Raw genomic sequence first — 18,628 nt, 5'->3', positions numbered from 1 at the left:
CTGAAACATCTGTTTTTAATACACAGGAAAAGAAAAATCAGGTAAACAAGGTAAGAGGAAAGGGTAAAGAAACACCAAGCAGAAGTTGATGCAGAATAAGAGGCAGATTAATAAGAGGCAGATTTAAAACTGAATGGCAGACAGGAAAATGCTAGTGGGCAATTGGAAGGCTTTTAGTGCAGTCAGACATCCCGTGTCCCAGTGCTTGCATGAGGTCTGGGCAGAGCAGCCAAAGTCTGCTTGGGCATACCCTGACATGGCAAAGATCAGCCATGATCTTTGGAAAAGGAAGAAAATGCCAGACCTAAGGTACAGAAGTGACCTTAATTTTGCTCTTGTTATATATGCTTTATGATGGCAACAGTCAAATACCACTTTTTTTTCCTCCTTTTTCCTGAGGCCTAAGCTTTTCTCAGTGGCCTGGCTGAGTGTTGCGTTCAACCATCCCACATGCTTAATGATCGACTTAAGTATTCAGTTTTTACCTTGTTGTTTGTTGAACAGCTCTGTGTATCAGCATCACAAAGCAAAAGAGGCCTAGCAAAGCTCTCAAACTGGAGCACAAGTCCTGTGAGGAGCGGCTGAGGTAGCTGGGATTGTTTCTCTGGGAGAAAAGAAGGCTTGGGATGACCATATCACTCTAAAACTGCCTGAAAGGAGTGTGTAGCCAAATGAGGGTCAGTCTCTTCTCCCAGACAACGAGCAACACAAGAGGACAGTTGCTGGTTGGGGACATTTAGTTTGGACACCAGGAGGACTTTCTTCACAGAAACGGTAGTTTGGAAAGGGGTGCCCAGGGAGGTGGTGGGGTCGCTGGAGTTTAAGGAATGACTGGATGGGGCACCCAGGGCTAGGTCTAGCTGACTATGGTGGTGGTTGGTCATAGGTGGGACTCGATGAACTCAGGGGTCTTTTCCCAATGCAATTGATTCTGTGATTCTGTTCGGGGCTCTTGTAAATAACGCTTGGTTTAACCTTAGGAGAGCAGGGACGGGGTAACCACCATTCCCGTTACTGGGTTGGCGGCGCCCGGAGCCCGACTGAGAAAGCGCTGCCAGTGACAGGTGAGCCCCAGACTCTGGAAGCACCAAGGGTGAGCAGCACTTCCCACCGCCGGCTCCCGCACAAACCGAGCGGCGGCCGGGCACGGAGGGCGCGCACCGGGATCGCGCCGGCACCGGCCGTTCCCATGGCGGGAAAGGGCGGGCCGGCCGCGGGGCCGCCCCCTTGTCCCGGGCTGAACCGCGCGGCCGCGGCGGGACCTGCGCGGCTCCGCCTCGCCCGCCCTCGGCATCATCGCTCCGCGCCAGCACCGGGGCGGGGCGGGCCCGTTGCCGGGTTACCGCTGTCATCCGCCCGCGCCGCCGCCGCGCTCGCTCCCTCTCCCGCCCGCCCTCCCCGCCCCCTCCCGGCGCCGCAGGAAGCGAGCGGATCCCGGGGCGCTGCTGCCGCCGCTCCCCCCGCCGCGCCCGGCGTCCCCGGCCCGGCCCTGCCTCGCCGCCCAGCGCCCCGCTCCCCCCACATGCCGCAGAGCGGAGCGGTCGCGGCGCCGAGCCCCGCCGCCCGGCTGCCCCGCCGCGCCGCCCAGCTGGGGCCCTGACGGCCCCCCCGCCGCTGGAGCCGGGGCCCGGCGGCGCCCGCAGTGCATGAGAGGGAGAGCGGGGCGGGGGCCGCGGCCCGAGCCACTCGCCTCCCGGCCGGCGGCGGTGCGGGGACCGGCCCGGGGGGCGCCGAGGGGCGGCGAGGCGGTGGCTCCATGTGAGAGGAGGCGGCGGCGCACCTGATCCGCCGCCGGGACAGCCGCAGCCGGGGGGATTCCTCGAGGGCCACCGGTCCGCAGCCCGCCCGGGGCGGGGGGGGCTGGACCCGCCTGCCCCTTTGAAGTCACCCGGCCCCCGGCGGCAGCCCCGGGGCGGGGGGGGCAGCGGACCCCCTCCCTCCGGGGGAGAGGGGCTCCGCCTCGCCGCCCGCATCGCCCCGCCGGCGGGAAGGCGCGCGCGCCGCGAGCGGAGGGAGAGCCCAGCGGAGCCCGTCCCGAAAAGTGAGTGCGAGCGGGAGGAGCCGCCTTGGGAAGGGGCTGGGTGCCCCGGGACTGCCGGCGGAGCGGGCGGGGGGCCGGGGCGGGGGGCGCGGCGCCGGCGGCCGCCGTTTCCCATGCGGCTCACGTTGCCGGCCGCGCACGGTCTGCTGCCCCGCGGTCCACGCGCCGCTCCCGCCCGCCGCGGAGACGGGGCGGGAGGGGGGGCTCGGCCGGGGCCCCCGGGGAGGGCCGAGGTCTCCTCCGCAAGTTCTGCCGCCCGCTTTGTGCCGGCGGCGGCGGCCCCCGCGAACAAAGGCGGCGGGCGGAGGGCTCGGACCCCGCCGTCCCGTCCCCGCCCGGGGAGCCGAGCGGAACTGCCGCGGCGGAAAGTTGTGCAAGGTCGGGAGCGGAGCGCACGGCCGCTGTGCTGTGAGCCCCGAGGGTTTCAAACAGCCCCCACCCCGCTCCCCCGTTTTCCTTCTTTTCTCCATAGATTGAGTGGCCCTTAACAGACCCCGCGGCTCCCTCCTGCCCGCTCATTTACATAACACTTGGGTGGAAAATGTAGCTCTTCTTGTCGCGGAAAAACGTTATTGAAGAGTTGCTTATTTTCCACGTAAAGTGTTTTGAATGTGTTTTAAAAGCCAGAAGTAGTGTTGGCTCTTCCTGTTTGTCGGAGTAGTTGCTGCTTCACGAGGCACGAAAGTGCTCTTGCTCTTACTCCAGACCTTACTGCGGGACTGGGAAAGAAGGGTCTCGTTTGGGAATGGGACTGTGTTTGCTTGGGTTCTGTTTTGCTTCGCTTTTTAGCATTTCCGCCCCGTGCATAATTTCCCGCTGAGCAAAAACTGTATCAAAACTTGAAGTGTTTTAATAGAGTATCTTAACTTTCTTTTCACTGAAGAAACCAACACCTCCGTAGCTTGTCGGGGAAGAAACAATTGTGTCTGCTAGTGTTAAATTGTACTATTTGGGTATTAAAATTTATACACCAATTTGTTACATATGAGGAGGATGTACTAAAAAATGAAGAGAGTAGGCTGAATGCAGTTTATTTGATGAGACTATGTTCAGACAGAGATCCATAAATTGTAAGTCTTGTGTGGAAACTGTTGTCTGCATAAGTCCTCTCCACATCTTTCTGGAAGGCGTCTAGAAAGACTTTGAAGGGGAAGGTTGTAGGGTTTGTCGGGCTTCTCATTAAAAGAACAGTGTACAGCTTGTGAACATCCTGTGGGCCAGTTGCTAGGCGCCTGCTCTCCTGCTCTTTCTTTACCAGATGCAATTGAAAGCAGAGGAAAACAAAACGTAGCAGAAATGTACACAGTTGCTGAAATATATGGGTGTGAACAGAAGGCCATACTCCAGCATTCCAGCCATGGATGCTTGCTCTGTGCTTCAGTTTGTGCTACACTTCTGAGAGCATTTACTGCCTGTTTCCCAGCTCTATACTTGTCCATTCTGCTGAGGAGACAGCCTCTGAAAACTCTAGGTGAAAACCTAGACATCAGTAGGAATTTTAAGGTAGGCAGGGCACCTGATCTTTCACAGTTTCATTTTAGACTCAGTTTGCTGAGAGTAAGAAGATTAATTTTCTTTAGCTTGAAGTCTCTCCCTATCTTGAGCTTTCTGTCATTGCTGCTGTTTTGAAAAGAGGTGTAAAATACTCGAACTCTATATTTGGTTCATTCGAAGGTTTTCTCGATCGCAGAATTTAGTGGTTAGAAAAGGAAGTTGCATTCTTTTCAGGCCACAGTGTTAAGGAGATGGTAAATTCTATGCAGCGTTTAATATCTACAGCAGCAAAATGACACTATGTCCTTTTTTCATGTGGTGGTTACACTTGTTTTAAGGCACTTCCTAGTCTCAAACTTAAGCCTGCCCTTTCTCCGTCATCATCCAGTTGTTAATGGCAGTCTGGTTCTGCCTCTTGATGGCAATTATGCATTCTTGTTGGTGTTCCAGGTTCATAAATATCTCAAAAAGATGTATCACTTCAAGTTTTTAAAATTATTTTTGTCAAGGTTTAGATTTTTCTTCCTACTGCAGCTTATATCTAATCAGTGTAAGTCCTTTGTTCAAGCTGGATAATTTACCAAGATAGTGGTGTCTGTTTGGAAACATAAATGTTTATCAGAAAGTATGTGATTTTCATTTGCATTTACTGTTAGAAAAGCTTTTACAACAAATAGCTTTTTAGTTTAGGAAAAGAAATCCTTTTTATCTTTAGACTTAGGCTGTAAGTAAAGTAAATTAACTTTACTTCCCCTTATGTATGCATGTGGTACTTTGCAAAAGTTTTGTTCATTACTTGAGTGGAATTTGTTGTCTGAACCAGTAAATGAAAGGAATGGTGTGTGATGTTTTAGGCCAGGCAATGTTATTAAACAGAGAGGAATGCTATTCTTCTGTCTCTTTAAAGTAAACAGAGTTTTTAAAATTTGGAAGGTATTTAATGAACATGTTTAATCTTCTGATTGTTTTTGTGAAGAGCACATGCAATGACTATATGTACATTACACGTGAAATAAAAGTAATATAAAGACCTTTTCTGCAGAGCTGCTTCAGCCTTGTCATATGTGGACTGTACGTCAGGTAATTCTAGAAAGACATGATAAACATTGTGTGTAATTGCTCATGAAAATGCTCTTCCACAACAAAGTATTGTGCTTTAGTCAATTTGTGGAAACTGATGGATGGTTCAGTACTGAAGTGCTCTAAGTATTCACTGGATAGACAAAATCTGTTTACTGTGATCACTGCCATGGATATTAAGATAGTCTCTTGTAGCAAACACTACAAGAGTAGTAATTGTAGTCTCTGTAGCAAAGGCTACAAAGTTTTTAGGTATTTGTCTGATGAAGACCTAGACCCACATAAGCATGGAAACTGACTTATTGTCAACAAACTTCTCCCTCTTGCTTCGTGGTGGTACAGCTGCTGGTTATTACACAGGCTCTTCTGGCTAAATCAAGCGAGGGCAGTTTAGCCCAGAGGATGTCTGTAAAGGACTGTAGGCAGCACTGGATGCTTACAGGTCCTGGTCCCAGAACACCCTTCGGGCTGCTATCAGTGTGTACTTTAGGGCTGTGCCACTTCTGTGCGTTTGGCAGCCCTTAGCGGCTTCCTCTCGGGTGAACGTGTTTGGTGGCTTTGAGGGAGGAATGGACAAGTCCTTGTTTTGGAGTGACTGGTTGTGAATAAATGTGTTGTCAGGTGTATTGGGTGCCTTCTTATTCCTATGCCAGGAGAGAGGAAAAATATTAAATCCCTGTCCATTCCTCACCTGTCACAGTTTTGTATTTAGTAGAAAATGAAAGGTGGTTCTCCATCTTTCTTTTTGTAAAGATTATTGGTGAAATAACAGAGTAATCAGTTTTTGGCTACCTTCTCTGTTCAGCCAAAATCAATAAAATATAACAGCTTGATTAGGTTCTCACTTAAACATTAAACTACACGTGCTTTTCTTTTAGAGTTTTGCATATGCAAGATGTTTTTTGGCTGTAATGAATGCGAGAGGCATTGTGGCTCACTTGTGAGGGGATATTTCTATGGCAGGAAGAGGGAATTGGAGTAAATAAACTGTTGCAATGCTGTGAATCCTACCTGGGTCTTTGCAGCAGTGGTTCTGGTTAGCTACTCCAGTGTTTGTCCTGTATCAGTGTATACACTGCAGTCATGTGTTTTCTAATAGATCCTTGCTAGGTTTTTTTGTCAGTAATGTGGACATGATTTATATCTATAAGGTCAAGTACTTCAAAAGTAAAGAATGTCAAAGTAAAATGAACTACTGCGTTCAGTTTTGTTCATGCTCACTATGGCAAAAAATGTGTTCGTCTCCTCAAGACTGCTCGTTTTTGCTAAATAGAGAGATCTGTGTAATTCAGGAGCTCTTCTCTGTTTTGTTTTCTCAGGGCTCTCTGAAACAATTGCAGTTATTTTTACAAGGGTGAAACAATGCATTTTTTTCTATAATGTCATGCCTAACCTACAGGCAGACATCTTTTAATTTGCTGGGACAATTGAAGATGTTACCATCAGCTAGAGGATACAACACACACAGCTGGTTGGTAAGAGGAGGCATGTGAGATATTGTCCAAAACTAGCTTGCTTAGTTCAGGTAAGCTTTGCCTGAGTCTTGAGCTGAGGCAGTTGTCTTTGCTTTGTGCTGGAGGATGAAGTGTTGGTGTGTGCTGTTTTGGTGGTACACTTCTGGTGTGATGGTTTCAGCAGCTGTGTGCTTACAGGTAGCTGCAACAGCAAGATTTGCTCTCAAGCAGTTCTTTTTTCCTATATCAAATCCCTTCAACATGATTGGTGGTGACTGTTGCCCTATGAACTAATAGAATTTGTCTAGTTTTCTGACCAAACACAAATATGGCCATAAAATAGAGAAGCATGGCATCTTTTAATTAAGATATAAAACAAACAATGAAAAAACCCCAACCAAATAAAAAAGTATGTGCTCTTTTCAGTTTTGACTGTAATTTAGAGTTATACCAGTATGATACATTTTGCAATGCAATTTACCTCAGCTTATATTAAAAAAAAAAACAAAACAAAAAACCAGTTTTTCTTTAATACTCTCATAAAAGGTCGAGTGATGTTTGGATTTTTGTAATCCAAATACATTGTTATGAAACTGATTAACATATTGATGTACCCTAGGTGTTTTGTGGGCAGGGGTCATTGGGATGTGGAGGGGAAAGGAATGGGTTTCTTGAAATTGCTTGGTCTCCGAGCTCCAGTATTGGAGAAGCCTCCTGTGGGTAGTGCCTGCTAAGCTGGCCTAGGTGAGTCTAGTTTGTCTTGTGACCTGAGACTTGATGGCTGCTTACAGCAGAGGGACAGCTCTGAGGTAATTAAGTAATGTTTCCTGTTCAAAGGCTGACTGTTCAGAGTTGTCCAAAATGTGGATATTATGAAATGCTTTTTTGCTTGAAAACCTTTCAGTGGTGCGGATGGCGTGACCTGCCTGATACTGCTCTGGAGGAGAAGCAGCACTGGGAAGTCTTTGAGCTCTTCAGCATGGGCAGGCTGAGGTGAAGTGCACTCGAGAGGGCAGGGCACACTGCTGAACACGTTCTAAGCACAAGCTCTGCCTCCTTAGCGAGGCAGGAGGGCTGCCCTAGGGTGGAGCTGAGGCATGCACGTGCTGTGGTGAGACCTGGCCTTGTGGAGCTGGGTGAGTGGGAGGTTAGAGGATGGTTGCGATAGAGTTGCAATAATTTCCACTTAAACTCCTCATAAACCTCAATCAATGAATCTCTCCACTCCAGTATCCTAGGCTGTAATAATAAATTAAATCTTCCCCCTGCCAGTTCTCCTTCTTTACACATGGGTCTCTCTTTGAAAATGAAAAATCTGAACCGATGCTGGAATAATCATTGTACTTGTTCCTATGTACCCTTCTCCTGTTCCTCAGTTTCTTGGTCCAATGTCAGAGCTTGTTGTTCTCCCTCTTCAGCACTTTATCCTTATGAAATATTGCTCTGGATGGCTTGGAATGTGGGAGGTGACCTTTACATGATAAAGGTTTCTAGAGACTTCTCCTGTGTGTTCCTTGGTGGGTTCATCAAAGAACTTAAGGGTGGTGGTGGAGACTCAATTGCACATGAAGTTTTGGTGGGTCCTTTTGATAGATTAAAGGATTCCTTTATTCGGTCACGCAGAGTCAGAGTTACTCAGCTGTGGCTTTGTATTCGTGTAGGTTGTGGCAACTGCTGTGAATTTCAGAAGGACAGGAGCTGCAAACCCTGGGTGTGTGTTGTTGACAGTATCTACTTAAACTCTGCCCTCTTTGACCGTCATAATGTCCTTACTGCACACATTAGCTCTGTGTTCTCACAGATGCTGGTGGATACTTTTGGAGCACGTGCTTTTCAGGATAAAGTCTACCATGTTTTCTTAAAGGTGAAACTTTACATTTAGATCTGCTGTAGCATGCAGGACCTGCCTATGCTTATTGGGAGTTTACTGTATTGCAAAATTGCATGTGAAAGGTTATTACTGTCTTTATGTAAAATATGTGATGTGTTTTATAGGATAGAATGTGTGGCCATATATATCTGCAGGAATGACAGTAGTCACAGGGAATTCAGAACTGAACAGGCTACTTCAGGACAAGCTACTTGTCTTACTAAATGACTAACAAGCCCAAAGCATCATAAGCCAGTGGGGAAGAAAAGGTTTCAAGCTTTTCCTCAAGTTCCCTTTTTAGGAGGGTAAGCTGCTCAGTGTGTTCCCTGGCAAGTGTAAGCCTTTTCAGCATTGTAGCATACTTCATGCTTGAGAAGTTGCTCACTAGCTATTGCAGTAGCTGCAAAATCTAGCATTTCTTTGCTAGACCTGACAGTAGTGGGTACATTGCTTTTGTTGACTTCTTCATTGCCTTATAAGGCTTTGGAATATACTAGAAAGTATTTTCTTTAATGTTCAAGGCTGTAACCATTAAATAATAACTAAAACTACAGCTATGGATTCAGACTTCTCTGAGGAAATGTTACTCATCTTTTGTGGCAAGTGTGACCCCACACAGCTTGGCATAGTGCTGAATCTCTGTTGAAAACAGGATGTCTTCACCTTTGCTTCACCATTGTCTATGTCTTTGCTGAGCTGTGTTAGTTGTGGCCCTGAGCTTGGGCCATAAACCTGCAGTTTGCCAGAAGTGTCTGCTTCTCTTGCTGTTTATATCTTGTCATTTTGTTTTAATTCATGCAATGATACTCAAAGCAAGAGATGATCTGGTGCAACAGAAAAGGGTCCTGAAACTGTGATCCTGGAGATACCCTTGTCTAAGTTATTTTAATCGTTTGTTTCTGAGTTCTGCTGTGGCAGTTTCATCTGCTGTTGCCAGAGCTGATGAGTGTGTCTGCAGATCTATGGCATTTCTCTGAGTGGGTGGATCACTGCAATGACAGGTAACTCTTTTTTCTTTACTACAGAGTACAATAGTGACAGTTTTTATGGATCTTGAGGGCTAATCTTCAGCATCCTTTAAAGCATGCTAAGGCAGTGTTGCTGTGCTTTTCAGTAGGTTGTTTTGTTTTTTGTTTTGTGTTTTTTTTTTTTTTTGGCCAGGAAATGTTTTTTTTTCTCCACATACCTAAATAATCTTTCAGCAAGAATGAGTTTGAAATAATGGGTTTGTTTGGGGCACTATATTTGGGGATTGCTTTTCTCCTAACTTGCTATTTGCTGCAAGAGTTGATGGGGAGGGAGACAGATCAAACCTGCTGTGCTTTCCCCACCTGGCCTGTATTTAAACTTGTCTGTGTAGCCAAGATGGGGCAAACATGACCCTTATGACAAGCCTCTGCTGGAAGGGGGCAGTTATATCCATCTGCTTTCATGGTGTTAGTTGTGTTATCTGTGGCAGCAGGTGGATTCTGACTGTGCTGTTGGTGGTCTGGGTAAGAGCTAGACTTGGACACCGCTTGACTCCCAGCTTGCTGGACTCTGTGCTGCCCTGCACTTGCTCCACTCTACCAACTGGGTGATACACAGCCCTGAACAGCCACTTCGTGTTCATGAAACATGTCAAGAGGAGCATGCAGGCTGTGGTAGCATTTGAGTAATATGGTAGTAATGCTAACTATGTTTTGACATTATGTGTCTTCAGGGGAGTGATTATATGTGTGAAAGAAGTCCTACTAACAGTATCTTAGGTGGGCTCAAATACACAGGTGGCTGAACTTTACATTTTGCATTATAATACAGAAGTTATTCTGTTCGTAATAACCCTGATTATCTCCGTAATGGCTGCTTCCTTAGGTTGTCCAGATGTTTAACCTAAATTTGAAGGTTTTACATAGCTGAGTGCACTACAGCTAGGGCATTTCTTAGACATGACTTGCTGTAGCAGAACAACTTTGACATGCACAGTTACATTTAGTTTGTTTCCAGGACATCCTGTATTTTCATCTCATCTTCAAGGTCAGGCTGAATGGGGCTTTGAAAAACCTGGTATAGGGGAAGGTGTCCCTGCCCATGGCAAAAGGGTTGGAATTACATGACCTTTTAAGGTCCCTTCCAGCTCGAACCATTCTCTGATTCTGGTTGATTTCAGGTTGTGTATTGTATTTCCAGCTTTATAGATTATTGCCGTGGTGAAACTGTTGTTATTTGTGCTTTGAACACTGTTAGGCTTGACTATTTTGAAGCCAAGTAATTTCTGATATGGGAAAAGTAGTGGGCTGATAGTGGAATAACTGGGGGCCAAACTTCGGCTCTGCCATTACTGACATTTGGTCTGGTGGGAGCAGCAGATAACACTCGGTGTGACCCAGGAGCACAGGCAGGAGTTTTGTTTGAAGAGTAGAGGTGGGTGGTGTCCCCTGTCATGGGGCGGGTGTGTGGCTGTCTGGTGTGGGGAGCTGCATGCTGGGGTCGCTGCCTGCCTATGTAGGAGGTATGTACAGTCATCCTGCTCAGCTTGTGGTTGTTTACACGGGCTGTGGGAACCTTTCAAAGGGGTGCTGGGAATGACTGGAAAAACAAAAGCTTGTTTAGTGCCACAAAAGAAATGTTAACGTTTTGGTCCTTCTCATTCATATTGTTTGTTTATGCTGCAGAGTGGTGGGAACAAAATTGATTGCGTAGGTTAGGCATGACCTAGCAAAGATTAAAAAGGAGAAACTCATCATTAAACATTTTACCCTTCCTTCATAAAATAATTTCAATAATCACAAAGGTTGAAATGTTATAGTCACTTGTCCTTAATGGGGCTGTCATTTCATATTGTATTTGAGTTGCTTAGTTGCTACTGTAAGGAATGGCTCCCAACAGCTTCTCCTAGCCATATCTCTTCCTGCACTAGCTATTGGTTTAATCTACTTGTTTTGTTAAGATTATTCAAATTAATTTTGTGCTGTTGGTTTTCTATATTTTTAGTTCCCTGAATTTAAGTGAGAAGGGAACTAAAAAGCACATTGAGTTGTCTCAGTGTGATGCAGAATGTGCATTGGAGCTGGCACAGGGGATGCACAGCTGGCAGTGGATCCTTTGGGCACTGGCTGGCCATTAGATCAGCTTAATGTGCCCTGAAACCTCATGGCTGTGGTTTGATGATCTGCTGAAACCAGTGTGGAGTATGTGCTGTAACCAAAAGGGCTGATCTTGTTCCCCCTGTCCCTTCACTTTTGTGGTTGTGCTGTCCACTTCTGAAATCCAGCTGTTTGTGAACCAACACGAGTGCTACTCATGCCTGACTTCTTAGCCTTTTCAGTAAGGAGAGAGTGGTATTGACCCTTTTAACAGCAAGACGAATTTAAGTAATCTGAAAGTGTTTACAATCCTTGTAGTAAACTGCAAAAGTATTGTCATATGTATCATGCTGTAAACTATATGCATGATATAAACCACCTTCAGCACTACTGCCAATTCAGCCTTTAAAATAGAGCATGTGCTTGATCTTCAAAGGTTTTCCCCTTGAGTTCTCTTCATATCACAGTCATAAGCATGCCAATCTGGACAAACTAATCCTTTTATTCCGTAGAGCTACATTTAACACAGTGATCAAAGCTGCAATGTACAGAAATATTAGTATTCAAATCTGTAAAACACAAGGGAAACAAATTGCTCTGTGAGCAGCAGAGCTAACAAAACCTAGTTTCCTGTGGATTTGTGTCCTCTGTCTGCTGCTGTATCCCATCACTGCAGTAACAGTCCTGATTACTGTCCTGTTATCTCTTGTGACCTCCCTTATCACAACATGTCAGATCCTGCAGCCTGACTATTACACCACTCCCCATATAACCTACCTGCTAGCTGGGGTAGAGGCAGCATGTGCTGTGCTGGTCACAGAGCTATGCTTGGTGGCTGCTGCCAAAGGGGGAAAAATTTGCATTCAAGAATTCTACTGATTGTGAAGCTGAGAGTTTAACTTTTGTTCTGTTCTTTCTGCCTATCAGTTGCCATCTCCAGAAAAGCAGTGGGATTTCATTATAAGGTGTGTGTACCTTTCTTTTCAGAATCACTTTTCACAAAGATGTATTGTGGCATGTATAAAACTTCAAGTAGTTCTGTTCTTCTTTACGTTATTTGTGATGCTTTAACCCCAGTGTAGTTGAATATATTCTTTTTGTTATAAAAATCCAGTTAAACTCAAGGTTCTTAGTGTTTTTTTTTCTATACCTTTCCTTTATATTCTTCTGCATCTCTCAGTTACAATCAACATATGCAAACTTTCTGATGGTTTTTGGCTTTCCCTTTAAGATACCTGTTACTAAATGTCACCTTTTTTAACTTCTAGTTTAATTACATTTCAAACCATTTTTTATGCCTGCCTAGGAGTGTTGTATATTTACTAAGTGCCTATTTAAAATGCTGCATTGAGTTTGTAATGCACCAATTATAAAATCTTCCAAAATATTTAATGCCCATCCTAATTTTTTTCTATTACTGAGTATTATTCTTCAATGGACTGCCAAGAGTCACCATGTTTCTTTCTGAATTTGTTGTTAAGGTCCAGGAAATTGGTGAGTGTGAGTAAAATATTCACCTGGACATACAATACCTTGTTGATTATTTTCTTTGTCTGTCATGTATTTTCCATTTTATCTAGCTTGGTTAGACTACATGAAATGCATAGGGTTCCTTCTCTTACCTTAACCTTAATAGCTTTTATGTGAATGAGTTTTGTCACCTTTTGCTTTCTGGACCTTTAGGGAATATGTGTTGCAGTTCTAGTGCAGAACTGTGGCCTTCTGCTGTTAACCCTTTTCTGCAAATTAACAGACCACTTACTGCTTTTTCTTTTGATGCTTTACTGCTGGCATCTAAACACAAATGTTTTCCCCTAACACCAATATTAATTTTACTTAATGGCCTCCTGAGACTTTGTGGGAGGTTTTTGAAAGTCTTTCTTTCAGCAATTTTTCCCTAGTTTGCTGTTGTTATTATAAAATTCTACTAGCCTAAAAAAGCATGGTTTCCTTTCCAGAAACCATGCTGTGTAAATTCTCTGATATTAACCTGCATATGTTTTACAATCGTTTTCTCCAAACAATTGTTTCAGCTAGCTTGCTATGCATGAATGGCTTATTTGTTTGTAACACATTAAATCATATTTACTGGCTCTTTCAAATGTAGGTAAGTACTGTGTTTTCTCACATTGTAATATAGGTATTTTTAGTAGGAGGTGAATGTGATTTTTATTATTTATAAATATTTTTTCTCTGTTCTTGTGGAATCACTCAGATCTGATTTCTGCTAATAAAATGAGAAAATGCAAAAGTACCATGTTTTCTCTGAGGTATTGGTGTTTTAGGTTTGTTAGCTCTGTTCTACTCCCTCAAATTGTGTACTGGAGTGGTGGCAGCTGAGAAACTTATGTGCTCAAGTAGTCTTACACTTTGAGTGCATTGTCTAGGAGATTTTCAATTTGGATGGCAGAAATGCTGTGAGATGTGCAGTGGAAAGGGAACAAACAGGCTATAGAGGTCTTCCTAATTAGTGAATAGCCTGATGCTTGTGACATATTCTTCCATTTTTTTTTGTTTGTTTGTTTTCAGGAGGGAAAACAACCTGCAAATAAACCCAAAGTGAGTAATTTAGCTTTTCTCTGGAGAAAAATGACAGCTGGAACTGTTCAGTAGCAGAACCATTCTGTTGCCCAGTAAGTGCTTGCACAGACACTGTGTCTAGGAGGCAAAGCCATGAAACTGCTGTAGATGTTTGAGTGGAGAATAATCAGTAATGTTATTCCAGTAGAAATATAATTTTGTAACTAATATTTTGAGTGAAAGGTCAAGCTCATTAAAACATTTGAGTGTAATATCTTCTATCATGATGGCAGTTTTGGGAGAGGTGTCCAAAAGTTAAAATACTTCTATATTTTTGTTGAAATGTTCTGTTTTAAACTGTGTTTAATAAATAGTTTTAAATGTTTTCTAGAAAAATTGACCCACTGGTTCACACTGGCATGTGTTCTTTCTAGCCTAGTATTCTGTATCTGATAGCCATAAAAGAGAAAATCTTGTCCAGGAACCCAGAAATTCCCTAATTCTTTACATGACCCATCTCAAAAAAAAAGTGTAAGTGGATTCATGTGGAACATTGAGAACAAGATCAATTTTAAATGCTTTTCATTTCATGCTTGTTCTCCAGCTACTTTCAGTTATGGAATCTCTGAGCCAGAAGTTGTTTCTGTTTATTCAGAAATTCTTGAATGATTTCTCTTCTGAGAACTTGTACAATTTCTTCTTGAACCCTTGTAAATTTTTCAGCTCTGTTACATCCTTTTTCAACAAATCCCACAGATCTGCTGGCTGTTGCCTGAAGAGTCACTCATGTTTTGAAGGTGGCTTCTCGCTTCCTTAAGTGCCGCCTCCTGTTTGTGTTGCAGGGGGCAATGAACAACTACTGTTCTTTGCCTTTCGTGTCACTTGCCTCTGGCATAGTCCCTGGAAAAGGGGATCTCTGCTCCTAAAGAGACCATTTTTTCAGGTCCCAGTTCTTCTATATTTAAGTACTTTTTGCTGTAAGAGCTCACCTCAGATGCTCCTTCACTACATGATTTTTCTTGTAGAAGTGTAGAGGTGCTGTTTGGGTACCAGTGCTTACTGGTGTTTCATCGTTGGAGTCAACCATACAAATGGCAACTGCATCTGGAATTTCGGCTGTACTGAGGACATGTTTGCTAAAGAATTGCTTGACCCTGTGAAAATGATAGGTATTCAAGTAAGGATGAGGAATTTTCATTTGTGTCTCCAGGAAATGGCAATTCCTGTATAGTTGTTCCTGTGGTCGTCTTTTAATGTGGCTAGAACATCAGCTTAGCAACTCTGAAGTTTCACTCTATTGATGTTATAGATCATGAAAAAGATAAAGAAACACAAGGATCTATCTAAAATGATAAACAGCAAGTTTCCCACGTTAGCATTAGAGCTGTTGAAACCAAGCAGAGCAAACAAAAAATCAGCTCTTGTAATTGAAATTTTCTGTTTGGTCTGTAGTGTTAAGAGCGCATTGTGAACTTCAATTTTATTATCATCCCATGTGAGTACTTTTGTGAAGAAAAGTAAATTTAATCCTTATTGGTTTTCTGTATGCCTCTAAAGCCTTTATTTAACTGGGTGATTTGTAGATGTATACAAATAGATTGTGCTTAGGAATAAGAATATATAAGAATAGATTATAGAGTCTATTTCTTAAACACTCCTATAAATGTATACATTTAAAGAACTATTTATAGAAATATATAGAAGGGTTCAGCAAGCTACATCTTGAGGTGTTAAGGTGTTAAAGGCATGTAACTTAGAGTATTTGTTTAAAATACTAGTTATTATTTAAGTTTAGATTTAAGTTATCTAAGTTATTTATATAATCACCATAGGCTTTTAAATTTCTTTGTAGATTTTTTTTATTGTTAAATTGATTGCTAGAATGGAGGAAAAATCTAAAGATACTTGTGAAGCATTTTAACTCAATGGTTAATTTTCTGTTGCCCCTAGTCATAGACTATCATATTAACTCTTTTGGAATACAGGTGAAGATAAGATAAATAAAATCTAGGTCTGATCCTGCAGTCACTGGAGTATAAACTTAGATTTGGCCATAAGAATACCTGTAGAAAGCTATGTGCTTGCATAATGTTGGCTGCATCAGTAGCTACAAATGTAAATTTGTCAAACTTCTTAGTCATGTACTTTTGTTGCCTCAGAAAAGAACTAATTGTCAGTTTTCCATTGATAAAAAGTCATTAGTCTAAGCTTCTGTTTATTTACTTCTAAGAGCAAGAAGTTAATCTCTAAAGAGTGGGACTTTTCAAGTATGCTTAAGTCATTTAGGAACATAAATTCCACTGCCTTTGTACTGTGAGAGGAGTAGAACTGAACTGAAGGAGAGGATTAATTTTGGAAGTTAAGCAACCTGAAAATTGCAGTTGATCACAAATATCAGGCAGTGTATTGTGTTCTTGATTGATTCTTTTATGACTCTTCTCAGCCTAAATTAATATTAGACTGTAGAACTGTTGGAAGACCTGATCAAGTATGGGCAGGGAGAGTTAGTAAAGTGTCACTTCAGGACTTAAATAGGAAAATATTATGTCTAAATTAATTCTAATTGCTGTTTGAAAGTCATATGCATCCTCTCTTAAAGAGAATGTAGAAAAGCATTGTGTAATTCTTTACAATCAGCGTCTTTGCAATAGTTATTGTCCTGCTCTTTTGTTTGCTGGCACGTCAGTGGTGTGGTAGTAGACAAAAGGCTCCAAAGTCCAAAAAAGCTTAAAGTGAAAACCTTAGAAGATAGTCAAAACTTTACAATTAAATGAAATGATCTGTTGCTTTTTGCCATGAATTTTAGTGGTCATTTGTTTGCTTCTTGACTACTCACTGATTAACTATTTGCTTGGCAGGAACTAGGAAGTCTGCAAAACTTGTTGTATGACTTGTTTCAGCTATCAGTTGTTTTTCTGTGCCTTATCAGGCTGCTTGACAACTGTTTAATTGAAAAGTTTCACATGCCATTGAAGTGTTATTGTTAGAATAAGCACTTAATTCCAGAAGGAGGATATAATCTCATGGCTTGATAGTGAGAGTCACATTGTAGAGGGAGGGATGCTATCTCTGTCCTAGATAGCAGACTTGTTTATTTTATAAATAAAGATAATTTTTTTCTGAATAGCAAAGGATAGAACTTTGGCTGATTGTACATATCTCTGAGTAGGGACAAATGTCTACTACTGTCATTACATTACAAGAACTTTCACTGAGAATTCAAATGCTGTATCCAGTGTAACAAATGGGAATCTTATTCTGGAGAAGTTACAGTAATAAGGATGAAACTTGCTTTTTTTGCTTGGGTTGTTGTGCATATAAAAAAATCCAGTAGTTGCAGTGTGCTTGACGAAAAGATGCAAGATGAGAAATGGCAGCAAAATGACTTCAGATTGTTTCTAGAAAAGGGGTGTTTCACTATTAAATATGAGAAAGAGAACATATATTTTTTCCCCTCACATACTGTTTTGCTTTATTTTCTGTGTTAAACATGTTATGCAGCTTCAAGACTTGTATATTGCTGCTAGTGAAATTGATGTTCGCAGGTTCTAAGCATAAAAGTTAGGGGGAATACCTGCCTGGCCTTTTTTTTTTTTTCTTTTTCTTTTTTTTTGTCTAGCTGATGGTAATTAGATGGAAAATGGCTTTTCTTTTTCTTCCTTTTTGGTGGCCCCAGTCTCTAATCACATCATAATGGAGCTACCTGTTAACAAAGCTAGTCTAGAAATTGTGAGTAAGGGAGTAGACTTTGTTTTAATGCTTTCAAGGATTGCTGGTGTAGTGCAGCTAAAGTCAAGGCAAAAATACTGATGTTGTTTGGGGGAAGTTTGTGGCCATTGTCCTGTTAGTGCTGGCTATTGAGAATAGTTACAATCCCCCTCCAGACAGCCACACTCAGTGCTGGGAACTCAGGTTCAGACTTTGTTTAATTGAAAGCAATGGACACAAGTGGTAACAGCATTTTTGATCTTTGCTAACTACAGCTCTTCTCATTTTTGTTTATCAAATCTAAATTACTTTTTGGGTCCAAACTGAGGGTGTCCATGGAATGATTTTGTTCTTGTTGTGTATAGTTGTGGTGGTTACTAGTACAGGTTGTCAGTGTTGCATAGGAAGCTTTATATAATGCATTAATATTATATATGATGGATGGATTTGAGCTCTTGTCAGGGGGATCTCTTCACCAAAAGCCCAAAATGTTTCTGATGATGAATAGGCAGGAATGTTCGTGTCACACTTGCTGTGTTTTGAAAAATGAACACGAAGGTATTTTACTATCAGTTTAAGGAAGTGGAGAAGTTAACAGATTTTAGAACTTTAGAGTTGGTGATTTTAAAGAAAGCATAGTTAAATGCATTCTATGAGGTTTCTGATGTTTCATAGACTAACAAAAGGTTGCTTTATTAGTAGCTTTAATGAACAAATCGCTTTATTGGCTTAGACATACTGGTTGCTTTGTCGGTCTAAACAGCTATGGGTTCTTGTTTCAATTCACCATTGTGCTGGAGTAGAGAAGTGATAGCCATTGACCTTCTGTTAAAGCACAATAAAAAGTTTTTTGTGAAGGAGGAAAGTGTGCAGGGAAAAGAGCAATGCAGTACTGTGTCTTGAGTTCAGCAACGTAAAAATCAAGATACCATGTACCTCTGTTCCTTTTCTGACTAGGTGGCTCAGTGTAGTGAACCACCTGAAACAAGAAAAGACAGGACTGACTTTCTGAAGGCGTTTTTTCATGGAACCTTTGTGTAAAGAAAGAAGGTATTTATGTCCTAACTGTAAGGAAACATATTAAGCAGGTACTCATTCACTTCTGAACGGAAAGTGTATTATTCTTCAAAAATTTCTGGTTTTACTATTGATTGTCTGATTTGTTTATTGTTTTATTAAGTGATTAACACACATGACTTAACCATAGCCTGTGGCTGAATTAAGTGACCTTATTTTATGTCTTGAATTACTTCATAAGAATTTATTTAAATGAGCAAAGAGCTTATTTTTTTTCTCTTCCTGGTGGTATGCTTAAGACACAGAAGAAATTTTTTAGATGCTGTAGACTTTTGTTAATAATAACAAGCAGCTCTTAAAGTTGATGTCTGTGTAATGA

General features: G+C 42.4%; 1 protein-coding gene across 5 annotated transcripts in view; it reads left to right on the top strand.

Annotated features, from left to right (window-relative positions):
- Positions 1–1,408: 1,408 nt before the first annotated feature.
- FBXW7 (F-box and WD repeat domain containing 7) overlaps positions 1,409–18,628 on the top strand; it is a 176,634-nt gene continuing 159,414 nt past the window's right edge. The window contains exons 1-4 of one of the 5 annotated variants that reach the window (XM_064417379.1): positions 7,887–7,933; positions 8,898–8,940; positions 11,932–11,969; positions 13,534–13,563. In XM_064417379.1, coding sequence (XP_064273449.1) covers positions 8,934–8,940; positions 11,932–11,969; positions 13,534–13,563 — 75 coding nt within the window. In that variant the 5' untranslated portion in view covers positions 7,887–7,933; positions 8,898–8,933. Of the gene's footprint in view, positions 2,042–7,886; positions 7,934–8,897; positions 8,941–11,931; positions 11,970–13,533; positions 13,564–18,628 lie in introns of those variants that run through there. The other 4 variants (XM_064417380.1, XM_064417381.1, XM_064417376.1 and 1 more) reach the window with 4 other exon arrangements.

The sequence above is a fragment of the Passer domesticus genome, chromosome 4, assembly GCF_036417665.1.
Source record: "Passer domesticus isolate bPasDom1 chromosome 4, bPasDom1.hap1, whole genome shotgun sequence".
Classification (NCBI taxonomy): domain Eukaryota; kingdom Metazoa; phylum Chordata; class Aves; order Passeriformes; family Passeridae; genus Passer; species Passer domesticus.
This window is presented reverse-complemented; position numbering and strand designations above follow the sequence as displayed.